The 17,286-nt window shown below is 54.6% G+C and overlaps 6 protein-coding genes and 1 non-coding gene across 7 annotated transcripts; 4 read left to right on the forward strand and 3 right to left on the reverse strand.

Annotated features, from left to right (window-relative positions):
* Positions 1–719: 719 nt before the first annotated feature.
* Positions 720–1,470, forward strand: HD553DRAFT_312003 (uncharacterized protein). Its single transcript, XM_046180042.1, has one exon. The coding sequence runs from the start codon at positions 889–891 to the stop codon at positions 1,087–1,089; it is 201 nt and encodes a 66-aa protein (XP_046036201.1). The 5' UTR covers positions 720–888; the 3' UTR covers positions 1,090–1,470.
* HD553DRAFT_38650 (uncharacterized protein) lies at positions 1,015–1,610 on the forward strand. The gene has a single exon (XM_046184195.1). It carries the CDS (start codon positions 1,122–1,124, stop codon positions 1,479–1,481), a length of 360 nt encoding a protein of 119 aa, XP_046036202.1. The 5' UTR covers positions 1,015–1,121; the 3' UTR covers positions 1,482–1,610.
* Positions 1,611–2,967: 1,357 nt separating this feature from the next.
* On the forward strand, positions 2,968–4,949 carry HD553DRAFT_324208 (uncharacterized protein; the record flags this gene model as incomplete). The annotated part of the gene is made up of 4 exons (XM_046181465.1): positions 2,968–4,101; positions 4,309–4,375; positions 4,434–4,523; positions 4,885–4,949. The coding sequence occupies 4 exons, from the start codon at positions 2,968–2,970 to the stop codon at positions 4,947–4,949; spliced, it is 1,356 nt and encodes a 451-aa protein (XP_046036203.1).
* Positions 4,739–4,836, forward strand: HD553DRAFT_t56. The gene has a single exon. It is a non-coding gene; the product is annotated as a tRNA-Asn (tRNA).
* A 445-nt stretch (positions 4,950–5,394) lies between the features above and the next one.
* Positions 5,395–8,885, reverse strand: HD553DRAFT_312008 (major facilitator superfamily domain-containing protein). The gene is made up of 9 exons (XM_046180043.1): positions 8,160–8,885; positions 7,440–8,083; positions 7,261–7,378; positions 6,932–7,189; positions 6,419–6,857; positions 6,294–6,353; positions 6,163–6,226; positions 5,793–6,098; positions 5,395–5,735 (listed from the first exon to the last, which is right to left on the reverse strand). Exons 1-9 carry the CDS (start codon positions 8,663–8,665, stop codon positions 5,488–5,490), a joined length of 2,643 nt encoding a protein of 880 aa, XP_046036204.1. The 5' UTR covers positions 8,666–8,885; the 3' UTR covers positions 5,395–5,487.
* Positions 8,886–9,274: 389 nt separating this feature from the next.
* Positions 9,275–11,155, reverse strand: HD553DRAFT_312010 (uncharacterized protein). The gene is made up of 2 exons (XM_046180044.1): positions 9,867–11,155; positions 9,275–9,808 (listed from the first exon to the last, which is right to left on the reverse strand). Exons 1-2 carry the CDS (start codon positions 10,952–10,954, stop codon positions 9,436–9,438), a joined length of 1,461 nt encoding a protein of 486 aa, XP_046036205.1. The 5' UTR covers positions 10,955–11,155; the 3' UTR covers positions 9,275–9,435.
* Positions 11,156–12,861: 1,706 nt separating this feature from the next.
* On the reverse strand, positions 12,862–14,226 carry HD553DRAFT_350300 (mitochondrial ribosomal protein subunit L20-domain-containing protein). The gene is made up of 2 exons (XM_046183521.1): positions 13,576–14,226; positions 12,862–13,491 (listed from the first exon to the last, which is right to left on the reverse strand). The coding sequence occupies exons 1-2, from the start codon at positions 14,097–14,099 to the stop codon at positions 13,326–13,328; spliced, it is 690 nt and encodes a 229-aa protein (XP_046036206.1). The 5' UTR covers positions 14,100–14,226; the 3' UTR covers positions 12,862–13,325.
* Positions 14,227–17,286: the final 3,060 nt, after the last annotated feature.

Here is a 17,286-nt window from a genome sequence, read left to right on the forward strand (position 1 = left end):
AAAAACCTTCCCTACACTCACCCATCCATCTTGCAGTGCACCGCGGGTATGTTATTAGCGGCTTACGTAAGTGTCTATAACACTACATGTTGCACCTCTATGGAGTCTCATGCAGGGTCATGTCAAATAGGGGAAGGAGGGAGGGTGATTTGGTCAATGTGGTGGAAGACTGGGTTTCAGTCACTTCAAAGGGGCAGACAAAGACATTTGACCATTCTGTACTAATCCCAATCACCCTCAATCCTTAAACCCTATCAAAGGGATATGGGACCGCACCGATGGCACCTTGGATGGTAAGCTTAAGCATACCACTTCTCTTGATCAGCTCTGGACGGATTGACAAGAGCCTGGGTCGTCATGCCCATCAGTAAATCCAAATGACATGATCCTCAGCAAGCCTGACAGAGTTCAGGCAGTACTGGCTGGAAATGGGGATCACACCAGATGGTGAGTCATTGTACATGTAGTTGATGTATTCTCGAGCAGTTACAACTTGTTTGATGATGATCTGGTGTGACGTCGATGATTTGTACACACCTGTGATCCGAGTCACTCCCGAAACACGCACTTCTGACGGGCGCGAGTATCATCAGCAGCAATTCAGCAAAAGCCGCGTGCGCCAAGGCCGCAATCGCGCAACCAGGTTTCATGGGCGGCCGCAGCGCATTTCAGTAGTAGTAGTAATGATGTGCGATCAAGCCATGTAGTCAGCTGATTCGGCGCCCCAGGGATACGTATGTAGCCTGCCTGACACAGAGATAAATATGATAGATATACGTCCAGCATGGACAGGAATCAGTCGTCTCAAAATGATCAACGACTGTCTCCGCCAGAACAAGCATCCCACGACCGCCTTCCCATTCACATACAAATACCTTACGACTCAGCATGACGTCCACCTCCCCCATGAAAGGTTCCCTGTTCAATCATAGCGGGTTTCGAGTGGACGACCTGGAGACATCTGTCAAATTCTACACCGAGGCTTTCGGGATGCAGCAATTGGCTCGTTTCGATTCGGACACGGTTTCAATCGCCCAGATGGGATACGAGGACTCGGCAAAAGAACCAGGAACCCCATTTCTCAAATGAGAGGGCGTGCTCGAGCTTGTCCACGCTAAGGTATGTCAGGCTGTTCAGAAGTATGTCTTGGTCTGTCGTTGATGGAGACACATCTGGAACAGAACTCGCCGGTCAATGTTTCAACGCAAGTGAAGCAGAGCTTTGTCAAGCTTTGTTTCACGGTTCCCGATATTGCTGCGACGGTCAAGCGTTTGAAAAGCCAGGGTGCCAAGTTCTTGCTCGAGCTAGAGGACAGGGACACCGAGGGTGTCTGCTGCAAGTTCTTAGGATGCGATCATCCCGATAATGGAAAAGACAGGATGTTATGGGACGCGGCTGAAGGCGTCGCGTTTGTGGAAGATCCCAACGGGTATCTGGTTGAAATAGTTGCGATGGACCCGACGGTGGTGGTTGTCAAGTAAGATGATTCGTAATGCACCTGATGCCTGTTATCATGCATATCTGCCGAAGCAATCTATTCCTTCCAACATTCACGTCTTCAGCCGAAGCCCGAGTCCCAGAACTTGGCTTCTGTACTTCTGTCGAGGTCGACTGAGAACCGATTGGCAGAATGCGAGCGCGGCGGCACTTAGCTTAGAGCTTGCTTTGTGCTAGTCGCACGGTATACCACGATCACGAAAGATGGGATGCAAAGGAAGCCACGATGATTACCATGTCATACCATATACATGCGGTTGATCGAGTGGCTTAAAGAGCGGACGATCAGAGGCCAGATGTTGACGCTTCGACGTCGACGTCTCGCGACCCTTCGGCCGGAAACCTAAACTTTGAACGGGACGTCGGGTGGCGTCTAAAATACAAGGCTCGTGGTCAGCGACTTGGCCTTGTTCCCCAACCCCTCGTCCAAATCACCAGGGCACTGAGAAGCTGGAATGACCGTCCGTCGAGACTTGCTTGCTGAATCGCTGACCAGAAAAAGACGCAATCCGATGATGGGTACGATGGCGATGATGACCCGTTTCTTGCTTATCGATCCGACCTTTTGTTGATCATCATCACGATCATCACATCATCTGCTTCCGAGCAGGCGATACCCGTTCGCCGCGAGCCGTGACCCGCGCGCGCGTCCCCCTAGTCGGCTCGGCTGGCTGACTGTTCCCCCGAGTGCGATTGCGCATCGATCGAGTCATCGGGGACGGGCGGGCGGGCGATGGCGACATTTGACTTTTGTTTGCGTGACCCGATAACCCGATAGAGCGAGAGGCGAGAGGACATCAGAGAGAATATATAATCAGCTTCCTCTACACCATCATCGACCCCTTGGATAACTTCCACTCCGTTGATAATAAAGCGTTCTCTTGCAACCCTTTACTTACAAACCTCGATCAATTCCGCACGACTGAACATGTCCTGCTAGACACAGCACCGTCACCTTTAAAGGACCTTCCGATCTACCCTACAGATATTCGCAACCGCAACTTTTTAATCGAACCACCAATCCAATCATCCTGCAGCCTTTCGACGTTTCCCTTTCTCTCAACTATTATGATATCTGAATCAAAGCAGCAACATCTACCTCATCATCATCTCACACACGTCACTCGATCGAGCCGCACGTCGACCAACACACAACCACGACTCGAAGAACAACTAAAAACCCACGACCACAGGGGTGTTGACCACGGGAAAGACATCGAATTGGCCTACCACGCACCTTTTGGGGATTGACGTCGTTGAACGAAAAAGGTGAGTGGACCGCGACCTCTGATGAACGGATGATTCGGATCGGTCGGCTGATTGGACTCTGCAAATCATCACTTGCAGCTTACGCGACGAGATCTCACAACTACTATCAGTATATATACGGATTTGAACCCCGACCTGGACATCAACCCCCTTCCTTCATCCAGTATCAGTCGTCACCTCTGCCAGGCGCCCGATACGACCATGTCCTTTACCACCCGAACCCGCCTCGCTGCGGGCCCTTCATTGGACACCCTCATCGCCATCACCTATACCAAGCTCGACACCTTGTCCCACCTCCTTTCGGGAAACAAGGACGAATCGGACCTTTTGCGTCGGGGCGTGTTGCTCCAAAACGTACTCGAACGGGGCGTAGATGCCAGGGAGAAGGAGAGAAAGCAGAGGACGGAAGAAAGCATCTTCGGGATGACCAGGAGGAAAAGCAGTGCCACCACAGGAGGGTGGAAAGGGGCGGCTTTTGAAAGTGGTATGGACGCTCTCTTCGAGCAGGACGGTGATGAGGACGAGGACGAGGAAGATGACGATGATGCCATCGAGATCGTCTGCCAGCCGAGCCACATCAATTCGGACCACGACACAGCACAGGTCATGGATCCTACCCAATTTACCATGACAAGTCCGGTTGAGGAAGGGGAAGAGGCTTGGTTTGAGGAGACTTGGAACGAACTTCAATCCATGACCTCGCCCGAACACAAATCGATCGCCATCACCATCATGGATCAGGAGGCCGAGGTCTACCCGATCGAGGACGACGATTCGATTTTCTCCGCTTCGACCTCGGAGCCTTCGAGCAGGAGCACCACCCCATCTCCTCCGCCTTTCTTCTTGGCCCACGATATCGCGCTGCCTCCCTCGCCGAGGCTGAAGGCGACCAAGATCGCCGACAAGTTGGACGGGCCCATGGAGAAGGGCACTCTCGCCCCGGCTCTCGAATGCGCAATCAGCGTCGAGCAGGTCCTGCTCCGCTACGAGATCTTTGAAGACGAGGAGGAGGCAGAGCTCGACAGTATCGACCTACAAGGCGTCAACCAGTCTACCGACTCTGTCAACAGAGACTATCTGGATGTAGATGACGTACCCGATTTCGAAACCGATTTCGATTCAGATGAAGACGATCGTGACGAGGCTGGACATGATCGCCAATCTCATACGCCCTGGTTGGTCACGCCCACCGAGGACGTCTTGGATGACTTCGGATCTGGAGGTTCTTTCGAGGATCTTCACCAGTACGGTTTCGAGCACTCGGATGAAGAAGGAATATACGCGACCGATGGGAAGAACCGCCAGCACGAACCAGAGCGAAGGATGATTGAAATCGTTCGATGATATCGCCGGTTGTCTCGGTCAACGGAAACGCAACAAAAAAAGCCTTTCAATGGGCAATGACGTGGACTAGATTAGAATTGGACGATGTTTCAAGTTTGTGAATACATACTGGACGGTCGACAACATGTCAATGTTGTCGCGCATTTGTAAATCGGGTTTTAGGCCTTTCAAGATGATGATATTTTATGCACTATTCAGCTATTGCCAGGCTTGTCCGCTGCCGGCTTGCGATACATGACGATATATAGCCAGTACTGCAGGCAAGGTAAGGTAGAAAGACTGACTTGCTTATTGATCTGGGGGAATCAAATTTCGATGCGCAGTGCTATGTTGTCAGCATGGTGATTGTAGCGCTGTATCGATATGGCAAGGATGTCAGTCGTTGGAGATCGATGAGCCGATGAAGTGCCCATGTGAGCGCACGATATGAACTATACGCGAACGGACAGAATTGTGTACTACAGGCCTACAGGCGTATGATTTGACCATGAGGTACAACGGTGCATATATTGAGCATTCAAGGACGGGATTGAGAGTTGCAAGATACGGGAAGATAAGGCGGTCACGAGAGGCGGACAAAAGAAGCTCTATCTGATATTTATGTTATAACAATCTGCCAAACAAGTTGTTCTTCGTAGCACAGTGGTAGTTGCACCGAGCTGTTAATAGGGCTTAAACCTTGTCATCGGTACTCGGGGGTCGCAGGTTCGAGCCCTGCCGAGGAAGAATTTTTTTGCCCTTTCTGTGCTGTTTTCCCCCATTCCGGCACGATAGACCAATTCTTGAAACGATCCTTGCTCCTTGAGCCTGAACGGACAGGAAGCGCTACTCCAACGTAATGGGCACTGGCATGAGCACGGTGCCCCTGCAGTGAATTTCCCTGCACAACAAACGAAGTGGATATTGCCACCAATCGGGATAACGACAATGCTGATTTGAACCTGGATCACCTTTCACATGTGAGAATCACTTAGAAGATAATATCTCACCTTCAACGGGGTTGGCTTATAGGAGATTTGACAAACATGACCGCCAAGAAGTCGGCGCATCGATGCTGCCAGCTGCGCCTCTCGGAGCGATGCAATGCGTCCATAACTATACGCACGTTTCAGGTTGCCAGTATCTGCGCGGATCACTGGATTCCCGGTCTGATCGTCCAAGACGAAAGCCACTTTGATCGCATCCTCTACCTTCGATGTCTTGCATGCCTTGTGATAAGCATATTCTCGGCCAAATGACGTCGCTCAAACACGTCTGAACAGGTATGGCAGTCTCAATCATTGGCTAAGCGATTAAAGATATCATCGAAAGCGGATACGTATCCGAGGGGCTACAACGACTTGATTTATACACCTATCCTGCAATCAATTGACGACTCTACATGGAACCTCGATGGCTGGATCCGCCCGTACTACTGCTCTCAACCCTCTTCACGCCTCTGGTACGCCCTCGCTCGTTGTCATCGTCCTTGTGAGGTACCCTCGGAAGATCTACAAAGGCGAGGACGACCTGTGCGACGACGATGATCCCGGCAGCTACCGCAAAGACGGCCGGCGAGTACGTTCCGACGGTCCTGGCATACACTAAAGAGAACACCAGCGGGCCAAAGAAAGTTGTGCTCATCGCTGGGGAGATCAGACGATCAGCGACCTGTGCTCTGTTCATCAATCGAATCGACTCACCGGTGACGACTGCCAGACCCCCGAATAGTCGTCCTGTATCTCGACTCGAGTCGACGAGATTGAGTGCCAATGAATTGCTGGCAGGGCTTGTGCACGAGCCAAAGGTGACAAGGCAGGTCAATAGCACGAACACTGGTGCCGGTACCAGTATTGCCATGGCACTATAGCCGATGATGTCGACAGCAAGGCTGTAACGAACGATCGACAGATCGAAACGCGTATCGGCGATCGCTTGCATCGCAGCGACGTCCAGATTGGGTCGGGATGGATCCGCTTTGATTATCGGCTTGAAGAGGCGGACGACCACTGGCAGAAGAGGAGGCTGTCAGATGACGCAACCATATGTTGGCCGTACCAGCCACGGACTTACATGGCATGAAAATCAGCAGTACAAAGGCTCGAGTACCTGCCATCAGTGTCAGGTATGGACCCAGCTTTGCATTGATATAGCGAAGCGGTTAGCATAGGTCGATAGGCATCAGCTGCCGCGATGCGGCTCACCTCGGCTGAACTCCAACCGTAGCGAAAGATCAGGAACTGCGCCTTGACCTGTAGAAGAGCCTGTTTCGAGAATTTTCAGCTTTCAGCGGTCCGCGGATATTTCGCAGCCAAACAGATCGACCTACCATGACCGAAGTGATCAAAGCCATAGCCATGACGAGGAGCAGCAGATTGTAGTCCTTTTTTACCAGGACTCGACCCCCTTCCTCGATGACCTTTGTCTTCGGGATGAAAAGACGAAGAGGCGACAAGAATGCAAACATCCTCCTGCGAAGCCTCTTCATCCGGCCATGGAAACGTCTTTTGCTGCGCGAACTCTTGGCGGTGACACCCGAGATTCTGGACCAGCCAGAAGCATTGGTGTCTGGCTCGTCTGCTTCGGCATCAGACTCTTCTTCCCAAGCCCTCTCGGCAGCCTCGCGCTCAGCCATTGCATTCTTCTTGGCGGACACGGCTTGTCCAAGAGCGTGTCGAGCTTCGCGGGTGAGTGATTCAGGAACGACAAAGGCGATGAAGAGGATGATGCAGGTATTGAACATGGCCGCCAGATAGAATACACTCATGCTGACAACGAGAACGGCAGTGGGTTGTTTAGTTCCAGGCTCGCGATCGGTGTGACACTTCACATCACAACTCACATGTCTCGCGTTGCACGGATCAAGGCGCTTCCAAGGATCGGACCAAGCGAGAAACCAAACATCATAATTCCCTGAACTCGACCGAAAGACTTGGCTCGACTTCCGTCCGGCGTGACGTCCGACAGGTAGGCATTGTTGGTAGCCATGATGGTCGAAAACCCACCGAGAAGCCCGTCGATGACAGGACCGAGCAGGATGAAACGGTATCCACCTGGAACCTTGTGCGGATACGTGGCGGTAATGATGAGAACGACATCGCTGCGAGGTCAAAGCTATACGTCAGCCTTCATGTAATAGAGTGTTGAACATCCGGCTGCGATCCGACTGACCTCATCACCAGACCAAGAATTGCGACACTCATGACTTTGGTGCGTCCAAGACGATCCGAGACGGCTCCCCAGAACCCAGTAGTCAGGGCCGACAAGATGCCCATACACAAAGTCATTGCTGAAAAGAGATGTGCAGTCAGCATCGCTCGGCTATTGGGTAGCCATTGAGCAAGACTCACTCATGGTCAATGTCGCCGCGGCGGCTTGCGTGTTGGGACTCTTCTTGCACAACCTCGGGTCGATGGGAGGTCGAGGTGCATCCTCAGGCCCCCCCGTATGTTCATCGCCTGGTGCCTTGTGTCTACCACTGTCGTCATCTTGACCGTCCCCTGCTTTGTCCCCTCCACCTGGTCGTCCTCCTCCAACGGGCCGATGAGGGACCTCGCCATCCGGCAAGCCATCTCCATCTTGCGGCCGAGGATCCCTTCCACCCCGTATGGGTCGACGTCTAGCTGCTTCCTGGCGGGCACGATCTTCCGCGATTCGTTTTTGCAATTCGATCATCCATTTGTCGGCTGGAGTCAGGGGAGGCAAGACCGGGGGTTTGGTTTGGTTCACGGCGAGGTTGATGTAGTTCTGCACGTCGTTGTCGCCGGCCTGTTCCGCGTAGATAGCATCCAGGTGCTGACGGGAGACTGACGGAGCGTTCCACAGAGATCTGACCATATGCATCATGCTCATGTCCGCTTCCTCAACTACACCGTGACCAGCTGATTGAGTCTGGGGCGGATGAGAGAGACAAGCGAGGTTGATCATGAGTTCTTGCTTGGGAGCGGAACCCATCCCCACTGTCAGTGCAAAACAGGTAACGACGGGGATCAACCTGATAACCAGGTGCAGGTGAACGTTAAGCAGTCATCCAGGTCTTGTTGACGGAGAAGACACAGCATAAAGCTTACCAGGTCAAGCACGGCTTTCTCCAATTAGGGCGGGTATCTACATGTTCCTCCTGGGAGACGTTCTCAGCGGCATCGGCATGAGGTTCGGCCTGTTCTCCAGAACCAAAGGAGACAGATTTTCTCCTCTGTCCGTTGTCAGGTCCTCTTGCTAACAACCGCGTCCGCTCGTTCGCCTCTGCCTCGGCGTCTTCCAGGTCGTCTTCCATCAACTCTCTCTGTTCCGCCGCGACGAGCGAGTCAAAGTCCGGCATGGTATTGCCGCCGTGCACGGGCACAAAAATATCTCCATGTTGTGCATGCAGGTGATGAGCTTGAGAGTTGGTTGGAGCCATAGTGTTCCCAACGATCGAAGCCGAAGGATCGTCCAGCGAGTAGTGTGAATGATGAGCTCTTTGGGAGTGAACAGATCGACTGGATCGAGTGGACGTCGACGAGTTGTTCCGCTGAAGCACGGGCGGGGATAGGAAGGGCGTCTTTCCTTGGTGTTGGGATTTGGGACCAGTCATGATATAGTGCCACCAGGAGGCCGTGCCTTTGAAACGGTATCGAAGAGTCCTTCAATGAGCGTATACGAGCGCTCGATCGATGTGCACGAATGCTTCGATCTGGAGCCGACTGGTACGGCGATGATGAAGCTGTCGAGGCCAGACCAGCCTGATTTGCCTGCGATATCAACTATGAAGAGTGTGGTATATGATCGATCGTTACACTATCTACCGGTGCGAGAGAGAGAGGTCATGGGGACTCTTGTACTCTTGAGCGTGGGGTGGCACCATATGCATCATCATCATGCATCATGCTCTTCTTGCTGCTTATCGAGCCAAAAATCTGCTTCCGTACGCGCGCAACTGGCTGACGATAGCGAGCATCACTACCTACCTCGAGTCCCATACAGATCTGGCAAACCAAAGCTGTAAATCCAGAGAGGACAAGAAGAATCGAGGAAGCGCTCGTATGATTGCAGCGAATCCCCCCGATTCATTTTTGGGTCAACTTTACCATCATTTGCACTCGCAGTCCCCATTCTCGTCTTCGGCCGTTGCCCCAGATCTCGATTCGACGCTAGCCAACCTCGAGATCGAGCTTCGGACATGGCCGACTCGGAAGGAGATTTCGAGCGTTTCACGTCATCACATCCTGGACAAGAGCTATTTTCTCACTCCTGCGCACCGCGGCCCCGCACGACTCTACATCGTATCGCATATGGGACATGTCTCGAAAGTTACTTTCGTGTCGTTGGAAGTCATAGAGTGCATCGCTCTGCATTCGTCTGCATTCATTCGGGTCGTCTGCCCAGGGTCAAGACGTTTCTGACCCAACCCTTCGTATCGCGATTACCTGTAGCTCGAGGTGGAGCAGTCCTGTTTGCCTGAACAGGCCTCGATCGGCTCCCTGAAGGTCTTCCACTCGGTCGCGGGACTCCTCCGCCGGACCGTCGAGGGATCTGACCACCTGCAGCTGCCCTTCCAGTCGTCCTTCTCCTTCCGCTCGTTCCGGGGTTGGGCGCCCTGGGCACGCCTCCTGGCCCCGACCGACGAGGCATACCAGTGGACGGGCCTGGATTAGATCTGCGCCGACGACTAGACTGAGGGATTGCATCTCGATTCATCGCAGGTAGTCTCGCGCCCGAAATTTGTCTCTGGTCGGATCTGTAAACGAGCGGAATCAGCATGGTGACCCGGAAAACGGATATCTCCTCGGGCTTACCTGCCCGCTGCCTCTCGCCTCATCCTGCCCACGCCAATTCCCGGTGCCATCGCGCCCCCAACACCCATCCCATTCATCGCACCACTCATCCCACCTATTCCAGTGGGGGGAGCCGAGATCGATGCCCTATTCTGCATCGGGTTCATTGGTGACATCCCTGACATCGGCCCCTGAGGCATCCAACCCGTCATAGGCGCCGCCGGCGACATGCCTCCCATCCACCCGTACGCCTGTTGAGGCGGGGGCATGATCGGCGCAGGTCTAGATCTGGGTACCATGGGCATGACGGGTGGACGAGGTAACATGCCCCGAAAATTGGGCATCATCGGTCCTATCATCGGAGGGTGTACTACGGGACCTCCCGCAGGCGCAGAGAACGGAGGCTGCATGTTGTTCGCGCCGAGGTATCCGACAGGTCCTTGAATAGAGATTCGACGACGAGGCGGAGAAGGCGATCGTCTTCTCGACCGCCGGTACGATCCCGTATCCGATCCCGAACGATGCCCATCACCTTCCCGATCCCGGGATCCGGGTCGTCTTCGACGGCTTTCCGAGCCACTGAGCATGGTATCGGTCCACGCGCTACCATGAGACGAGTCCCTGGCTCGCTCTTCAGGAGAGATTCGAGCAGCTGATGGAGGGTTTGGTTGTACGGGAGCTGTATGTTTCGTCTCTTCAGGTCGACGTTCAGCTGGACTGGGCAATCTCATAACCGACTTGTGGGTCGTAGCTCTCTTTGACTCTGAAGGAACGGTCGGAGGAGGTAACTCGTTTACCTCGACGGGAGCTGGTGCATGTTCCACGACTTCGACCGATTCCCGCACGTCGGGGCGTACCGAGCGAATCGATGGTGCTGTAGTAACCCGTGTTGCCGCCTTCGCGGTAGGCTTTTCGGCATGGCCATGGTGCGAATCACGCCGAGTCACACTCGGAGCAGGCGACTTGTTGGAAGCATGCGGTCTGGACTCTGTGACAATCGGTTTCACATCCGTTACAGCTTTAGACTGTGCTTTTGTTGGTTTCATGGTGGCTCTAGAGGCAGGCCTCGATCCCATCGTATGGACTTCCACCCTGGTCGGCTCGTCCATGACCCTGGATACCTGTCTAGAGACGTTTGATCTGACGTCGGTGGTTCGAACGGGCACTCGAACGGGCGCCGGGTCGGGGTACCTCTTCCTAGGTGCTGCGCCGATCGTTTCTTCTTCCTTGTCCGGGTCAAACGTCTCCTCCCGAGCGGCTCGGGATGGTGGACCTAGATCCCGCACATGTGTTGTCCGGTCGATGATGCGCTGACGACACACAGGACGATATCACGATTCAGACGGGTTGTCGTCCACGAACCAGCTCGTTCACTCACCTGCACGGTCGACTCGCTATCCGCCGATCCGATCCTGGTTGTGGTTCCAGAGTCGCTCGGACTGAGGTTTCTCACGGACGGGTAAGGCGTTCCCTTCCTATACCTCGCAGCATTGTTTTCCTTGTCATCCCCCGTATCATGGCGTCTTTCGAGGATCGTATCCAGCTTAGCTATGGCCGAATTGACCGGAGGGACAGGTCGATACTGTACCGATTTCTTCGTAGGTGGTCGAGGCGTCGAATCGGGTGAGGTGGGATTCGGCGTCGAGGTCGGGTCGAACGAGGGCGGGATCGGCTGCGACCTTTCAACATGGGAGGGCTGTCTCCTCGCCGTATAGAACGTGCCTTCGGAGGGGGGCAAGGGCGGCAAGTCCCGATCCATCACCGTACGCCTTCTCCCGTCATCCTCGACCTGATACCCTACGATCCTCCCCTCTGCTTCCCCCCGCCTAGCCGTATCCATGCGGTAAGGTTCCATAATCGGGCCGAGTTTCCCTGCTTGACTGGCACGTCGCGTATAGAACGTCCCTTCTGATGGTGGCAGCCTGGTATTACTCGCCAGATCATGATATTGGCCGTAAGCTGCTCGGTCGTTGTTGTCGGGAACGAGCCCGAGGTGGTCGCGACCGACGTTCGTAGGAGTGTTTCGAGACGTGACGTCCCCCTTGGTCGCTTCTGGATACACCCTCGCCTCTATCCCATCGCCCATGTCGTACACTCTGACAGTATCCATCCTTCCATCCTGCATGATCCTCGGTTCTTCCCTCAATAACGTCGCTCCCTGCTCAAACGGCGGAATCAAGGGCAATGGGTTGTTCACGGGTCCCAAGCGAGGACTCGGTCGGGAAGAGATGGATTCCTTGGGAGACACCGTAGAGGCCACATCGTCCGCTCTGCTCGTGACCCCATCTTGTCTTCGCGCATGGCTGCTCGGCTGTAGGTACGGAGAGAGACGATCCGGCTGTCCGCTCTTGGGAGTATTGGGGGTAATATCCTTTCTCCAGGTGTCGAGACGATTGTACCATCTTCGGTTGACAGAGATCTCCGAGGCGGGAAGGTTGCTGTACTCAGAATAGCTATAGTAAGAGGCTTCCGAGCCCTGATCATTGTCCTTTTCGGGAGGTTGTGGTTTAGGCATCTTTTGTCGAGGTGCTCATGGGTACGGCGGTCGCATTGAAAGGTCTAGGTGTGTACTTGGTCACCGTTGATCCGTTGAGGACTAGTCGCGCAGGTCGACGGGGTCGGAGCTCGTTTTATTGCCTTTGCTGCTGTCTTGCATGTCTTGTGCTTATATCTCATAGCCATATAGCCCCTGGTTCCGCCTCTTCTCGCCCGTTCTCACCCGAGGTACCCATCCATCAATCGGCATGCCCTGGAAAATATCTGGATCGGGTGAGATTAGAGCTGGAGCTGACCCAAAGGGGTGTCGGGGTGGTGCAGTGAGTGCGAGACCGGCTGGGCGATGGGTGATCGACGCGTCCGTGCGCTGTCGCTCTCGCTCCGTCTCTCTGCTCCCGCGTCATCAAAAGTGTTTCAAGCCCTCCTTTGGTTCAATTGTTCTTCGGCTCCGGGAATACCCAAAGGAGGGGCGACGCGCATGGCCAGAAAATGATGAGGATGATCGAGATAAAGACATCGTCGTCCGAGCAAATACAGGGAGCGTTCGTTATGCTTGGTCAGGCGGTGACATCCATACAGTCTGGCATTTGTGATGGATCATGATGGCATGTACCTCAATAGGTGAGGTAAATGGTTATGTGAGAGGGTTTCTTCCCGCTCCCCGCAGGATCTGAGCCGCGATACACCTGAAGAGGCGAAAGTGGGATGATCCACGGAGAGGAGCTGATGTAGGCCTCGAGAAGAGGCAGGATAGTCTGCGAAAGAGAGTCAGTATGATCTCGCATAAAGCTCGAAATCGATCGAAGGAGCTCTTCTTTCACCAGCTCAAATCCGGGCTTCATCCGATTCCTGCTCGTGTGGTCTCGTGACCGAGGTGCCTCTCGCTCACTAGTCGTAGCCCCATGCATAAAGACGACATGCCTCATACCCTGCTACAATATATCCTCCCGTATGAGACACACCGTCGATCGTCATTTCCGTCTCTCACCACAACCCCTTCCTCAACTGCCTCGCTTCCCTCGATACGCTCTTGTTGAATCCCCATCGGTCCTTCTTTGCCTTGAGTTCTTCCGCTAGTCGTGTTCGATGTGATTCGGGAGTAGGGGCGAGACGGGCGAGGAGGTATGATTGGGTTTGAGGGATATCGAACCTGGAGGTCGGAAAACACGGCGTGACGGAAAGGCTTGCTTTAGCGGAACGAAGAGAGATCAGATGGATGTCGCACTTGACTCACTTTTGACAGAGTGCCTTTCTACTCCACTTAATCGGATCCTCCAGCCTCAACCTAGCGATCTCTTGTACGACCTCCTGGCTCAACCCCAAATCATGTGACCCATTCCCGACCGTCTTTTTCTGCCTGACCAAAGGAGCTCCCGCCTGGGCACTCCTCCTCACATCGCTCGAGCCTTGAGCCCAACGGAGGACGTCCGGGATGGTCCCCGTCGTATAGGTCGGTGCAGAAGGAGGAGGAGCGTGATGGAATTCGAGACCGCTATCTTCCAATCTCGTCGATGCCTTCTGATAGATTGATGCGGGAGATGCAGACGAGGATGACGATGAAGAAGAAGAAGAGGAGGAGGAGGAAGGGTTGGTACGGGGAGTCGAAGTCCCGGCGGTAGGTTTAGGTTGCACGGGATCCAGCGGGGATGGAAACGCGGGTTTTCTGGCGGGTCGAGCATGGTGCAAGACACCTCGAGTGTAAGGTATCCGAGGTGTCAGCTCGGACAGTGAGATGGCAGCCAAGCGGAATGAAGGCATGGTAGGATGGGTTCGGTAAAAGTATACTAGGTGTATGATCAGGTGCAGAGAACACTATGACGACATGTCGACTGGGTAGTTGCGTAGTTGAGATCCGAGATGGTTGATCGGTTGATCAGGTCGTCGAGGGGGTGCGGTGCATTGAATGAACGGGGGATGAGGTGGATCACGTGAAAGAGGATTTCCCCGATGAACTAGCTAGCTGATGACCCGCATTGAACGCGTCGGAAGAGGCAAGCTAGGCAAGCAGGCAGCTAGACTTCGAGGTTGAACGACAACCTACAACTTCCCTCCAGCTCCAGACGTATCGTGCCGGATCCTCGCACACAAAAAGATTGACGACCACACGACAGCAGACGACACTCATGTCACTCTACATAGATATTCCTCTTCTCATTCCCCATACATAGCCTTGCGATCTATTCTCGATCGACCACCTCCCGCTCTCGCGCGGCTTTTCCCGAGCAAGACGATATCCGGGAGGTGTAGAGGTCGGTCATGTCGCCCACCTCTCCCTCCTCGAATCTAGCCTCCCTAGATCCAGGGGTGAAGGAAAAAGTTGATGGGGAAGCGGATCCTGTAACGCACAATCAGGGCCAGGTCGACGCGTCTCACGGGGATGTCGACATGCAGGACGTTTCAGAATTGGCTTTGGGCATGGAGGACTGGGCTTCGAAGCAGCTCGAGCTTTTGGCTCGTCAGCTGCAGGAACAGGCCGAGCAAGAACGGACAGATCAAACAGGCGCTCCTCAGCCAAATGAAGAATCAGGCGGCGATGATCCGATGGACATGACGCTCACTGGCGATGATCATGATACGAGCATGCTGGTTCAATCGGGTAGCACCGACATCTTTAGCAACACCGCTCCGGAAGATCTTATGGCAGCCATCATCAGTCAGGCTCAACAAGGTCACAGTACCGATCACGGAATGATGCTACCGGGCTCGGCGGGCGGAATGCAAGACGAGACCGAGAACATGATCAACTCGTTCTTTAGCTCGGACTTTCTGGATCAGCTAAACGAGTCTACTGCCGAACAGATCGACCTGGATATACTCGGCGGTCTGGGTCAGATGCAAGCTGCCGGTTCGGGTATGGGTGGAGGCGAGGACCATGATCTCAGTATTCTCGACGAGATGGATGAGGAGGAACAGGCAGCTCTACTGAGAGACTTGGTCGCTCTTTCCCGACAACCCTCAATCTCGCCCAGTTTCGAAGAGCCAGGCTTTCAGTTGCCCGAGGCGTCGAAAGAGGACGTGGGGATACCTCTGCAAGCTCAGCCTCCCGCGCCTGAAGGTCAGATTGTTTCCAGCATACAAACGCTAGATTCGGCTCGACCGCCCTCAGAGCCCGCGACCAATCTTGAAAAGACAGAGGTACAGCAACCGACGGTCGCCTCGTCTCCTCGTCCCAGAACGGCTAGTCTGCCAGCAGCTGCGGAGGCTAAGACTGCTAAGCCGATCTCGGCCCTTTCCGGATTGCCCAAGGACTCTCCTCCTGTACCGGCTAAACTACCACCAGAGCCTGTCACCCCTATCTCGAAAGTCTCGACCGATCCCTCCGCACCCACACCAATGCCTGGAATCGAACCAGTCAAACCAGCCATACAATCTGCCCCGGTTACAGCACTTAATGATCGAAGTTCAGCACCTGGTACGCCTGCGTCGGGATCTCCTGTTGTCAGACCTCTAGTGGTATCTTCGACGCCTGGCAATCAAGCTGGACCTCAAATAACCGCCCAAAGGCCCAAGCCTCAGGTGTCCGCACCTCAAAAAGTCGGTCCCTTGCCCTCGACAGTCAGACCGCCAATGACTCCCGGTACATCCGTCGCTCCAAGACCTCCACCGACGGGGCCGCGGCCACGACCTATGCCGTCAGCCAATAGGCCGCCTGCTGCGCGCCCTTCACCATTTATATCGAGACCTCATGCTGCATCGTCTACAGCCCGGCCTGCGCCGCTCGGCACTTCGTCTGCGAGTCCCGTACCGAGACCTATACCAAGACCTACACCGAGGCCAGCGAATGTTTCAGCCCGACCTGCCTTGTCACAGCGGCCTGCATCGGGGCCTATTACGAGTGCTGGTGCAAGGCCGGCACTGGCAGGTCCTCCTGGTGTACGACCTGTCTCATCCGGCGCCGTTTCATCCGCGACATTGAACAGGCCACCAGCTGCCTCACCTCGACCTCCTTTCGTCGGGCCTGCACGGCCGCCATCAACGATACCCAGACCTCCAATATCGGCGGCAGCACCCAGACCGCCAGGATCGACCGTGACGCCTAGACCGTCAGGACCGATGACATTGCCTAGACCTTCAGGATCAATGCCTTTGTCTCGGCCATCAGCACCGGCTACGTTGCTTCGACCAGCAGGTTCAACAACGATACCACCTGCAACGGTAACGAATCAGAGACCCCTTGCAGCAGGAGTCTCGCCTGTCGCGCCGACGCCTAGACCCCTCGGCTCGAACTTCCCGCGAGTAGCCTCTGCTGGCCCTTCATCTGTTCTTCCGAGGCCGACAGCGACTGCCGGGAAGCCTGAGGAACCGGAACAATCTCACCAGAATAAACGCCGGCGGCTCGAGCCCGGACAGGATGCAGTTGAAGGATTAGATGCTGCTGGCTTCCAGGAATTCGCAGATATCCTGTCCATCCCGATTCCGGGCATGTCTCAAATCAACGGAGAATTGCTGGGAGGCTCGGGAGGTGAGAAGCTGAGTCAAGCTCAGATCGACGAGATTGTCGGTAAGTCTCGCCTGCGTTCCGGTTCCAGCTTTTTCCGTCAGGGGCCGTCATGGCTCAATGCTTGATGTTGTCACAGCCTCCCTTGGACGGCCGCCAACGATGAACGATCCCGCGGCGGAGAGTGAAGCTGGCCCCTCCATAGCGCCAGCGAACGCTGCGGCTGGACCTAGTCGACTCACGCCTGAGCGTGAGGACCAGGCCGACGCGAACAAGCCTGCTGTAGATGACGAGATCGATGAGCTGGAAGACGACGACGACCCAGCCGCACAAGCGCAGGAGTTGCTGGCCATGATCAGCGCATTGCTGCCGCCAGGCGAAGAAGACAGCAAGGATGACATTGGTCAATCCGAAGACGAGCTGGACCCCGATACTTACAAGATGGAGGATTCCCCGGCTCCCAGTATTACTGACGACAAGACACCAAAACCAAACGAAACGCCTGCG

The sequence above is a fragment of the Filobasidium floriforme genome, assembly GCF_021052385.1.
Source record: "Filobasidium floriforme strain CBS 6241 chromosome Unknown HD553scaffold_12, whole genome shotgun sequence".
Taxonomy (NCBI): Eukaryota; Fungi; Basidiomycota; class Tremellomycetes; order Filobasidiales; family Filobasidiaceae; genus Filobasidium; species Filobasidium floriforme.

What these genes read in the sequence shown, in the direction of transcription:
- HD553DRAFT_312003 (XM_046180042.1), top strand. Translation starts at nt 889, where the DNA reads ATGACGTCCACCTCCCCCATGAAAGGTTCCCTGTTCAATCATAGCGGG.
- HD553DRAFT_312008 (XM_046180043.1), bottom strand. Translation starts at nt 8,665, where the DNA reads ATGACTGGTCCCAAATCCCAACACCAAGGAAAGACGCCCTTCCTATCC. An exon ending in ATCCGTGCAACGCGAGACAT is followed by an intron (nt 6,858 to 6,931) that starts GTGAGTTGTGAT and finishes TCTCGTTGTCAG; the next exon opens with CATGAGTGTATTCTATCTGG. An exon ending in ACGGTTGGAGTTCAGCCGAG is followed by an intron (nt 6,227 to 6,293) that starts GTGAGCCGCATC and finishes ATCAATGCAAAG; the next exon opens with CTGGGTCCATACCTGACACT.
- HD553DRAFT_350300 (XM_046183521.1), bottom strand. Translation starts at nt 14,099, where the DNA reads ATGCCTTCATTCCGCTTGGCTGCCATCTCACTGTCCGAGCTGACACCT. An exon ending in AGAAAGGCACTCTGTCAAAA is followed by an intron (nt 13,492 to 13,575) that starts GTGAGTCAAGTG and finishes TCCGACCTCCAG; the next exon opens with GTTCGATATCCCTCAAACCC.
- HD553DRAFT_312010 (XM_046180044.1), bottom strand. Translation starts at nt 10,954, where the DNA reads ATGGACGAGCCGACCAGGGTGGAAGTCCATACGATGGGATCGAGGCCT. An exon ending in AGGCGAGAGGCAGCGGGCAG is followed by an intron (nt 9,809 to 9,866) that starts GTAAGCCCGAGG and finishes GCTCGTTTACAG; the next exon opens with ATCCGACCAGAGACAAATTT.
- HD553DRAFT_38650 (XM_046184195.1), top strand. Translation starts at nt 1,122, where the DNA reads ATGTCAGGCTGTTCAGAAGTATGTCTTGGTCTGTCGTTGATGGAGACA.